Source organism: Hordeum vulgare, chromosome 3H, assembly GCF_904849725.1.
Source record: "Hordeum vulgare subsp. vulgare chromosome 3H, MorexV3_pseudomolecules_assembly, whole genome shotgun sequence".
In the NCBI taxonomy this organism is placed as follows: Eukaryota; Viridiplantae; Streptophyta; class Magnoliopsida; order Poales; family Poaceae; genus Hordeum; species Hordeum vulgare.
This window is the reverse complement of record NC_058520.1, coordinates 393,240,033-393,251,723: the sequence shown is the minus strand read 5'-3', so window position 1 is coordinate 393,251,723 and position 11,691 is coordinate 393,240,033. Positions and strand designations below refer to the sequence as shown.

At 49.2% G+C, this 11,691-nt stretch overlaps 1 protein-coding gene across 1 annotated transcript; it reads right to left on the bottom strand.

The window, feature by feature from the left end:
• Window positions 1-5,474: 5,474 nt before the first annotated feature.
• Window positions 5,475-11,426, bottom strand: LOC123443962 (auxin efflux carrier component 3a-like). Its single transcript, XM_045120541.1, has 6 exons — window positions 9,565-11,426; window positions 9,200-9,476; window positions 8,460-8,545; window positions 8,156-8,313; window positions 5,870-5,946; window positions 5,475-5,767 (listed from the first exon to the last, which is right to left on the bottom strand). Exons 1-6 carry the CDS (start codon window positions 10,688-10,690, stop codon window positions 5,695-5,697), a joined length of 1,797 nt encoding a protein of 598 aa, XP_044976476.1. The 5' UTR covers window positions 10,691-11,426; the 3' UTR covers window positions 5,475-5,694.
• Window positions 11,427-11,691: the final 265 nt, after the last annotated feature.

Sequence of the window (11,691 nt, the reverse complement as noted above, 5' to 3'; positions counted from 1 at the left end):
TCCTCCGTCACCGAGGAGGGGAGGAAATCCCCCTGGATCCAACCCGCCGGCAGGGCCCGCTGTCGCCGCTGAGTAGGGGCCGCCCCCTTCTTCTTCTTCTTCTGCGACTCAAGTTTGCTGGTCTGCCACTTCGTCATGGCGAAGGCGACGGATCCACAAAGGAGGAGGGGAAGGAGGAGGCCTTGAGGCGTGCAGAGAGCTGCGGGAGGAGCGGGATTAATGCGAGGAAGATGAGCAGCGCAACAAGAAACCCCACCGGAGAGGCTTAAATAAGCTTCCGACTGGGTCACTAACAGGTGGACCCGAAATCTTATCTCCCCAACCGGCTGCTGCGATGTTAGTGGAGAAGATAAAGGTGCGGTAATCGAGGCGGCAAAACCTACTCGATGGCGATGTCGTCATTCCCGTTGAGCGCGCGGCAACCGAAATTCGAGGATCCCGGAAAATCCGGTGCTGTCAGTTTGACCAGTCACGTCGAAAGATTCCGCGGAAGCACTCTGTCTCTGACGGTTTGTTTCACTGATATATTCACTCGGATCACTGGTTGAAAGGATAAAATGGATCAAGGCAAACAATGCTCCAGACATCACTTCATCGTTCCAACCCCGATCCATTCGGGGACTAATGATGGGGTTATAGTCCCACGGTAGGGTCATAGGCCTGCCCTATAGGTCCTACCCAAGGACTACCCTTCAGAGAGGATAAGGGCCTTAGATAGTTCCGACTGAACTAAGGACTCCCCCATCATCCAGTCGGCGACGAGTACTCGGAGCATATTTAACGTACCGGCTGGAATCCACTCTGTACATCGTAACCTCCCAGGAGGGCAACGGTCATACGTTTCCATGAACCATTATTAACATTTAAGGCTTATGTTACCTGTAATGTAGGCATTTACTCGCCACTATTCCACCCCTGTCCACCGGGCAATTATGAAGGGCAGCGCACTCTATATAAGCCGCCCTTCCCCACTGGTGCAGGGGTTGGCATTTACTGTAATCCTATAATCCACTCGACACTAAGCTCCCAAGAGCACTGAGACATAGGGCTTTTACCTCCACCGTAGAGGGGCCTGAACTCATACATCCTCGCCATAGCTAAGGCTGTGCCCATCCTTTCGTACCCTACACTTCTACTGTCAGACTTATACCCACGACAACGATAATTTGATATGTGGGTGGAATGGTGCTCGGGTGTTGTTCTTACTTGAACAAGTAACCTACTTATGATTACCCCCTCTTGCAAGCATGCACAACAACCAAAGAAGAATTAAGATAAATCCAACCATAGCCTGAAACATGTGGATCTAAATCATCCTCTTACGGAATAACACATAAACTAGGGTTTAAGCTTTTCTCACTCTAGCAACCCATCATCTACTTATTACTCCACAATGCCTTCCCTTAGACCCAAGTATGGTGAAGTGTCATGTAGTCGACGTTCACATGACACCAATAAAGGAAGCAACAACATACATACCATCAAAATATCAAATGAATACTAACTTCACATGATTACTTATAATAAGACTTCTCCCATGTCCTTGCGAACAAAAGTAACTACTCACAAAGCATATTCAAGATCAGAGGTTTAATGAATATGATAAAGGATTTGAACATATTATCTTCCACCAAATAAACCAACTAGCATCAACTACAAGATGTAATTAACACTACAAGTAACCCACATGTACCAATATGAGGTTTTGAGACAAAGATTGAATACAAGACATGAACTAGGGTTTGAGATGAGATGGTTCTGGTAAAGATGTTGATGAAGATTGGTCCTCCCATGAAGGAGGAACTGTTGGTAATGACGATGGCTTCGATTAGCCCCTTTGAGATGGAAGTTTCCCGAGGAGAATCGCTCTGTCGAACAGTAAAAGGGCTCCTACCCAGGTTTTCGCCTCGAGACGGCGGCGCTTCATTGCGAAAGTATCCTTACTATTTTTTCTAGGTCAACACCATTCATATAGCATAAGAGGGACACTGGAGTCCATCTATGGGCCTCCTAATGCATCAGGGCGTGCCCTAGGGGGGTGGGCGTGCCCTGTTTCCTAGTGAGCAACAGATGGCCCACCTTCAGTGGTTCTTCGCTCCAATAATTATTATATATTCCATAAAAATCTTTGTGAAGTTTTAGGTCATTTGGACCGAGATAATTTCCATCTTTTTCATGGCTTTCAGGTCGAGTATTCTAGTTTTCGGCAATTTCCCTCTTTGTATAGATTTTGCAAATTAAGAGAGAAAAGTCACAAGAATTAAATCATAAAGTAGACTAATGGCCAAAAACAATATAAATACCAATAGGAAGTCATTATGCAAAATGGACGTATCACCAAGTTGCTGGTATCGAATTGTTAAAATTCGGAATTTCCGAGTTTTACGTTTCAGAGCCACGAAAGTACTTGAGCTGATTAGGAAAATATGAATCGGCCTCAACAAGATGTTTTCTTCGGTCTCACCGAGAAGCCAAAAGTTGGGACATTTTTCACTAGTCGGTACAATTTTACTTCGGTTTCATCGAGTTAGGCAATAATGTTGTAACAGTTGGATTTTTGGAGATGATTATAAATACCACCCCACCCCCTCTCTTCCGTAGAGAGAACCCTTAGAACATTTTTGCACTTTCACCATTTATTTTCTGAGAGTGAACCACTTACTCATGTATTAAGATTAAGATATTCCATTTCAACCATATGAATCTTGATTTCTAGCCTCCCCAAGTTGTTTTCCACCCAATCATCCTCTTCTACCAAGCCAAATTCTATGACAGAGTGATTGAGTATTGAGGAGACTATCTTTTGAAGCACAAGAGCAAGGAGATCATCATCCATACACCATCTATTACCTTTTGGAGAGTGGTGTCTCCTAGATTGATTAGGTGTCGTTTGGGAGTCTCCAAATGATGTGGAGTGGAACCAAGAAGTTTGGAAGGCAAGGAAATCGCGTGCTTTTTGAAGATCTACCTCGAGTGAGGCTAATCCTTCGTGGACGTGAGCCGTGATGGAATAGACAAGGTTGCTTCTTCGTGCACCCTTCATGGGTGGAGCCTGTCGTGGACTTGCGCAACCGTTACCCTCCGTGGGTTGAAGTATCTATCAACATTGACGTACGATAGCACCACCTATCGGAACCATGCCAATAATCTCCGAATCTTTATTGCCTTTGATCTTTCTAATTCTCCTTTACTTAAACTTGCACTAGCATTACTTTCGCTGCTATACTCGTAGACTTATATGTGTAGGTTGTGCTAGACTTGGTAAAATCGATCAAACTTGCCAACAAATAAAACTAGGAAAATGTTAAGTTTTAATTTGGTCAAGTAGTCTAATCACCTCCCCTCTAGGCATGCTTTCGATCCTATAACATGACATACTCTACAAGACTTACATCCATGGTTTTAAATAGTGGATATCAGACTGGTAGCGTTTTGAGGTCCACATAGAAGAATGGAGATAGCGAGTGATATTGCGGCACGCTATGTCCTCATAGCGAATTTGTAAATACACTAGATTATTGTGTATATTCCATATCATTAACAAAACATAATGCCATTTAAGTTGAGCAATAGAGGACGCAATAGCGGATGCTATCTGTGCTATCTGATACTTTTCTTACATCAAATATATTCTAGTATGCAACTTTTTTAAAGGAGGGGATGTGGTTTAGCAGAGGCAAGAACTAAGCATTTTATAGAGACACACAACAACTTGCATCTATGAGAGATAAGGTGAGAGGGGGCATAGGAGCCAACTACTCCGTCCACCTAACTTATTCCACAACAAAAAAATACCTTGCCCCCCACCCCATCGTATCACCCACGAGGAAGAACTCAACAAGGCACTCACACGGTCGAAAGTTAATCTATGAACCTTTATAAAGCTCCAAGTTATCCATAACCACATACACGGCATATATTTATCTCTCCAGTGGTGAATCAAGTTATCCCTACACGTTCGATCATACCTTAAAGGCCATCTAAGTACATTATATGCCATGTACCGACGGGGTTCTGATCGACTAGACACTTCCCCTACACTACATTTAAATCTACGAACGCACCCGACTTAGTTATACCTGAGAGTCATGTCGAGTATCCGAGACGGTCCCTAAAGGTGTGAATTGCGTACACATGGTCAAGGTCGGTTGGAGCTCAAAACCAGGGTAACCGCTTGCTGATGCTGGAACTCCCTATATGTATGGAATCCATCATGGATATGCCTCGATAACATTTTAAGATGATGAAAGATGCAACCACGCGTGTACCCAAATGGAAAAATCCCGAACTAGGTGTGCCCTCAGAAATTTCTTAGTTTAGAAAAATAGACGGATGGGGCACGTAGAAAGACTGCCACGAGATGGGCGACGTAGGCCGTCGCCCCGGGGGAGAGATGGGTGCCTGCACAGACGGCCGCCGCTGCTATTGCGAAGTGGGATAATGAAGGGTGGCGGCGCTGGGTGACCAGGTGGCCTGTGTGCGTCAAGGAGCAAATCTAGGATAAGTATATTTGTGGCGGAGAAAAGCTTAGAGCATCTCCGGCCACGCCCCCCAACGGGCCCTTTCTAGACCATTTTTTATTGTCGGCGGGAAAAAAAACGCCCGGAAGCCCCTTTTTCGCTGGTTAGGGTTAAAATTGGCCCCGCGGTCGCAGGCCGAACCCAGCGCGTCGGGAGGCGCCCGGGAGCGTCAGCTCTATTATTTGCATGCAACAGGTTCACTGTCAGCCTCCCACTCCCTCTCTCCTCTCTCTCTCTCTCTTGCATGCAACATGCCCATCTAAACGGTAGCGAAGGAACACGCGTGCCCTCGCCCACGAGCAGAATCGGGTGGTCCATGAAATGGTCGGACTACCACCGAAGGAGGAGAAGGAGGTGAGCGATGACGAGGACAGCTCCGGCGACGAGCAGATTTGGCTCGATCTGTACTGCGTCTTCGACCGGTACTTCCATGACAAGGACGGAAGGGCGCCGGGAATGACAAGGGTAGCCGTGGATGATCTCCACCGTAGCCAAACGTGCCAATTTTTGATAGTCCAATGCCATGTTAGTAGTGATGCAGTAGTCAAACGATGCGTGTAATGCGTCGACGTAGTAGTTACATTGGTTGTATGGATTTGAGATATGAGATTTAAGATGTGTGAACGTAGAATGCATTATTTAAGGTGTGACCGGTCAGTGTTTGTAAACACGCCGAGGCGCGTCCGCGGGTGTTTGAGAGGGCTGATTTGCAAAGTTCAGATGTAAATGCTCTAAGCAAAACTCAACATGGCAACGTCAAGGAGAAACATGCATGGTAGGAGTGGGAGGTAAAGGCTATTCAAAGGATGGCGTCGAGGACACACTACAACATAGTTACACTAATGCAAGCAAGATGGATATAGCATGGGTAAGACATGATCAAGGAGGTTTTGATTGTTTGGTAACCCAACAGTCTGGTGCTATAGGCTGGCTCCTCAGAAGTGTCACTTGATCTTGATTTTAATTAAGCTATATGTATGTATAATACTGTCTATAATCCTGGAACCATAAATTCCAGGCCAGTTTTGTCATCGCAAGGGATTTTCACAAACACGTGACCCAAAATTACAAGCCATGGGCCATACGTGGACTGAGCTTAAAAGCTTACAAAGTATGATCTGGTAGCAGTACTAAAACGTCTACCTCTGCTGTGTGTTTTCAGCAGCACCATTGATTAGTGTACCAGTGCAAGAAGGGCGTAGTAGGCCAATGTAATAGGAAGAGCTATTAGCATGCCAAAAATGACGCTGTGAAATAAGATTTACAAATGGTTAGAAGGTAATCCAAGTGCGAAACGGGACAACTCGGCAATGCATCGTCATCATTTATTGTAAATTGAAATCACTCACGCAGTGCTCAGGATCGCAGGATGGACATTGTATTCCTTAGCGAAAACAAAAGGCACAATCCCTTGTGGTAGAGCCGCCTGCCAAGTTACTGTTATTAAAAGATGCCCATAGTGCCAAAAAATATCTTATAGTCGTATGAAGTTAAGAACATTATTAACAGTACAGCCAAGAGCTAGCTATATGTAGTGTTTCTATAACCCGCAGAGGCATCTTTGAAGCTTCTGTAAACACTCCCGACACTTGGTCAAAATTTAACAAAAATGAACAAATTTGATGCATATTTAAACAATCAGGACGATATTTATTAATAGTTGGATAATTTTTAGTTTTCTACATAAATTCGGACGATTTTCGATATGTTTTAACTAGACCGGAATCTAAACCTAGCCTAAAAGACCATTGGCGCCCATTCCCCATGTCCGGCAAGCCATGATCCTGGGGAACTGAATCTGCGCTTGCGCAACCTGCAAGCGTCTCAACCTGCGAGCTTGGCATCAACAGGAGGTGAGGATAGGTGACCTTCCTGGGACCCGAGCGCCGACGGTCTCCCATGCTCTACTCTTCGTCGCTGTCGCGAATGCCTGGGGAGTGCCGAGTTCGTAGTCGTGGTGGCGGGGCACCGTTGTGGCGGAGTTAGCGACCCAGTCCACGCCCTCGCTCTTGCCATACACTTCATTTGTTGCCTCGTCGATCTCCTTGAAGGCGGCCTCCAACTCCGCCTAATAGAGGCGGTACCGCCAATGGCTACATTGAATGTCGCATGCGGAGTGATAGTTAAGTAGCGCCTCCTGCTCGGGCATGCCCACATCCGGCATGATGGCCCTGCTGTCGGCGAGTTGTTCCTCTACGCGTCGGTGCTCATCAAGGAGATGGAGGTTGTACTCCTCGTTCGTGTGCACCTACCAGAACATGACTCACCGCTCTCCCAACATCATCTTGGTGTAGTGAGCACGGGCCCCGCCCATGGTGATGTTGGCATTAGCCGACGATGATGGAGGCACCGGCACGTCATCGCCCACCTTTTCCATCTACACGCTCGCCTCCATCTGCATGTCGTCCTGCCAGCCGGTAGCAATGACGGTGAGCTCCGTCTATTGCTCGGACGAGAGGCTATCCAAAATGGTTTTGAAGTTCATGGAGGTCATGTCGGGCGTGGTGCTGAGTGAAGAAAGGGAGAGAAGGAGGATGTATGCATCTATGGCCGGGGCTGGAGTTACGGGTTATCGTTTGAACACCGAGCAGTTGCGTGCATCGGGAATCGACGAGGGTGGCGCTCTTCGCCGGCATGTCGCTTCAATACCGAAGCACGAGTGAGAGGTCACGTCGCTCTGTGCCGGCATGAATGTGGCACCGATGCTCTGAAGAGGTGTTGGAAAGGGCACGGACGAAGGAGGTTTTTTTGGGTGAGCCAGTGCGGTCAAAAGCAGGCGTGACAGCGGTACAGACTCCCGCAAAGGCCCACCTCCATAATTTGTTTCCGGTTTTGTGGGATAAAGCACGTTCGGACTGGTCGACAGACCGACATATACATATATTGAATGAAAAAATACGCTCAAACGGTTGTGGTGGTCTAAAGGTCGACATTAAAAATGCAAGAAATCTATACCTTTTAAATTTGAAGTAAAGAAAGAAGAACCGCACAAATATTCATATAAAATTAAATGATGTGAAACTTACTTCCTCCGTTCCTAAATATAAGTCTTTCTAAAGGTTTCACTAGAAAACTACATACGAATGTATATAGACACATTTTAAAGTATAGATTCATTCATTTGCTCCGTATGTAGTCTCTTAATGAAATCTCTTAGAAGACTTATATTGGAACGGAGGTAGTAGATGTGAAATATTGGTACTCCCTCAGTTCAAAATTATTTGTCGTAAAAAGAATAAAAATAAATGCATTTAAAACTAAAGTATATCAAAATACATTTATTTCTGCAATTTAGGACGGAGTAGTTAAATCTCATCTTTGAGAGTTAGCCACTCCCAGGAGCACATGCAAACAAAGAAAAATTACCTTTTCACGTGTATGCATGCGTATTATTTTTTACTCCATCGGCAATGCATGCGTATTACTTCCTCCGTTTTTAAATATAAGATCTTTTAGAAATTACATTATGAACTAGATACGGAGTAAAATGAGTGAATCTACATTTTAAAATATGATTACATACATCCGTATGTTGTTTATAGTGGAATTTGTAAAAGGTCCTGTATTTAGGAACGGAGGGAGTAATATTTTTTAAGTAATATTTTTTACTCCGTTCGCTATGCATGCGTAGTTACCTGAACAATGGCGACCTTGAGGAGCGTCCCACGGAGACCGACGGCGGCTGAGGCAGCAGCAGTGACGGCAGGGCCCGCGAGGAAGCGGACGGCCATGGAGGCGACGGCGGCGGAGTTGCCGCACGCGATGATGCTCGGCTGCAGCGCCATGAACAGTCCTGCTCAGGGAGAGGTTGACGGTGTTAGCTCGGGCGCATGCATGCATGCGGGGTGTGGGCACGAGGGCTAGGCGGGAGGATTAATTGCGGTGCGACACGGTGTAGGGCTAGGCGGGGACATGAGCACAAGGGGCGTGGGCACCCACCCAGGCTAAACATGGCCATCCCCAGCCCAGCGTCCGAGAGGATGGAGATGGACTTCTCGACGATCCTTGGCATGGAGACCTGCCACCTGCGATCCATGAACATCACCCGTGAATGCGTTAGATCGGATAAGACGACAACGTTGAATTAGCTACTATATATAGAAGCTAATGTTAACAGTGATGATTAGCCTAACCAAACAGTTGTGCGTACTCCTACTTGTGCAGTCGAGCGCCGTGCAAACTTTCGACTTACACAAGTAGGAGTACGCACATATATCGCCGCCAAGATTGGCGCCGTGCAACCTTTCAACTTTATTATTGGTCTCCGGACGATCTACAGTTCAAGATTGGCGCTGGCCGGACGGACCCCCGCGGCAACGTCGGATCGCTTGGCCCGCCAACACCACCGTCCGGCCGGTACGTAGAAGCTGCTTTTTGGTTATCCCCACCGGGCCACCGGCAGAAAGCTGCTACACCGCACAGTTGTGCTGCCTCGGTGCCTCCTCCTTGTTGAAGCAGCCTACCATGCTATTGCTTTTCCTACGTTTCGCCAAGAACGTACACCAAACGAATTGAAACTAGATTTAACACTGGCCACCAAGTGGCAAACGACTAACGATCCTTGCCGCCTCTCTGCTGTGCCATGTAAAATCACACAGCCTGGCCAGCGTACGTTCCTACTGGTATGAGTGAGTGAAGCATACCACGTACGAAAGGAGAGACCGTACGTACGTACGTACCGGAAGGCGACGAGGGACCAGGTGAGGCCGATTAGACTGGAGTACGTGTTGGGGTTGCGGATGAGCTTGCGCCACACCATGATCAGTATGAGCCGCGTCATCACGCTCGCCGGCGGCATTTCGTGCTGCCGCGCCCTCCCGGTTTGCGCTCCGTCCTCATCGCCGGGGCTGGAGTTCAGCTTCGCCGTCAGCCCGTCCGCCCCGGCCTGCACCGCGTCGCCGTCGTCCTCCACTGCCTTTGCGCCTCCCCTCGCTGCCGCGGCGTAGCCCCCGTCCTCTACAATTTGCTATGTCGTTTACTCTTGCTTACACATGAAACCCGTGAAGTAGTGATGGACGTATACGGCATTAATGTGGAGACGGACCTTTGCATGAGCCATTCTGAGGCGGGTCCACGGGGACAACCATGCGGATTTCCTTGGCACCGCCACCGAGATGCGCTGCGCCTGTACCGCCGTTGAACATCGGCAAGCCGCTTACTTCTGAGGCGGGAGAGGCGCTGGAGCTCCACACGAACATGTGGAGCTCCTTGGCGTCATGGTCGTGCTGCGGCCCGGCGTCTGTCATGGCATGTTTCGGCCCTGCCGAGTGCTCGTCGAAGTTGGACCCCCTCGGCGTCGGCCCCTGCGACGACTGCACCGGGTAGTGCTCGGAGGCGCTGAAGCTCGAGCCGCCCACCCTGGCGGGCGTTGGCGGCGGCGGCGCACCACCGACCATGGCGAAGAAGTCGGCGTGGTTGAAGTTGGAGCCCCGCGGGGTGGGGTTCTGCGACGAGCTCACGGAGTAGATCTCCGCGCCCGTCAGATTCGACAGCCGCGGCGTCACCATCAGCGTCGACCGCCTCGACGCCGAGGACCGGCGCACGGTGACGTGCAGCCGCCCGTCCACCGTCACCTTGGACTCCGTCTCCGCGCGGCCGCCCTCCAGCGACACCACGTCAGGGTCTACATGCAGCGACGCGATGGACGCCGCGGTGTCGGGGAACTGATCAGCGATTAGCATGCGAGCGGCGCGGAACTCGAAGAGGAAGAGCAGGAGCGTGTACCAGATGATGCACTGGAGCACGACAATCTGGACCATGAGCGAGCCAGCGTAGGGGCCGTACATGGCTATGAGCAGAGGTATCCCCATGACCAGCGTGTTGGGCAGTGTCGACAGCGAGAAGAGCGTGATGGACCAGTCCAGCCGCGGTACCCAGGCCCGCCGCAACGGGATCAGACGCGAGCACACGGCGAGCAGGGCCAGGACGAGGAGCTTCTGCAGCGTGTCCGCGGCCAGGAAGCGGAGGTTCATCTCGTAGGGGTCGTTGGTGGAGATGAAGTGGAAGGAGAGCAGCGGCACGGCGAAGATGGCGACGAAGCGGTTGATACCGGAGCACTGGTCGGGCGTGAAGATGCCCCACCACCTCACCGAGCCGTACGCCAAGATCATCGCCACGTAAAGCGGAACCACTGCCGCCAGCACCGTGTACAGGTCGTGCAACGATATCATTTTGCAGACAGGAGGAGCTTATAGCTCGGGGTTTTGTTTCTGCCTCCTCGCAGTGGAAGGTGTGACTTGTGAGAGTAGCGTTCAGGGGAGCAGCGGTAGAGTTAATTTGGGCCTCGGTTTCTTAGCTAGGTCGATCTGACCGCCATTTATATGCCAGCAAGAGAACGAGGTTTGAGGGGCGCAGCCCCGAACCCTGGGGTGGTTTCTCCCCTAGCCCTGGGGTGGTCTCGCGAGTAGGGGATGGCATCACTATCTTTTTTTTTTAAGATCCAGCTTGGAATGCTGGCATATATTAGAACATAGCAGGTAGAAATGCGGTTACAAAAGGGGCGGGCGAAACGATCTTAAGATCAAGGAGAAAAAAGTGAAAGAAAAGGGAAAAGAAAATGAGAGGGGAGGAACAGAGCCGATCCTTCACGGTGGCTCCCAGAAAGGGTGCTCCAAGAAAGATGCTCCAGCTTGTCTCCATAGCTCGACGGTTCTCGTGATTGCGCACTTTATATCTTGCATGTGCGCCTGCTTGTTTGTGAAGGTGCAATCGTTTCTGTGTTTCCAAATCTCCCATAGGATCAGGATGATCATCGTCTTGGTAGCCTTGCGGTGTAGTGGTTGAGTCGTTCCTATCATTGTGGCTATTATCTCCGCTGACCCCGTCTTTGTTGCCCATGTGGAAGGGTACAAAGAGGCGCATCCAGCCCTCGAGGCCGCATGTGTCCAGATCTGCAGTGCCATGGGGCATTCCCAGAACAAATGAGCTGATGTTTCTAAGTTCCGCAGGCATAGCTGACAGAAATAGCCGTTTGGCCATCCACGTCGTTTTCGTCGGTCATTGCACCATAGCCTGTCGCGTAGGAGTAGCCAGGCAAAAATCTTGAGCCTAGGGGGTGCCCAAGTCTTCCAGATTATCTTCTTGAAATCGGACTTTAACATTCCTTGGAATTGTGCATTGTACGCCGACCTGGCCGAGTATGTTTGCGAGGCCTCAAGGTTCCGTGTGATAG

Excerpts from the sequence above, each read along its gene's own strand:
- LOC123443962 (XM_045120541.1), bottom strand. The coding sequence starts at position 10,690 with ATGATATCGTTGCACGACCTGTACACGGTGCTGGCGGCAGTGGTTCCG. Across the intron at positions 8,546-9,199 it reads TGGTCCCTCGTCGCCTTCCG|GTGGCAGGTCTCCATGCCAA; the intron begins GTACGTACGTAC and ends CATGGATCGCAG. Across the intron at positions 5,768-5,869 it reads CCTGCGATCCTGAGCACTGC|CGTCATTTTTGGCATGCTAA; the intron begins GTGAGTGATTTC and ends CTTATTTCACAG.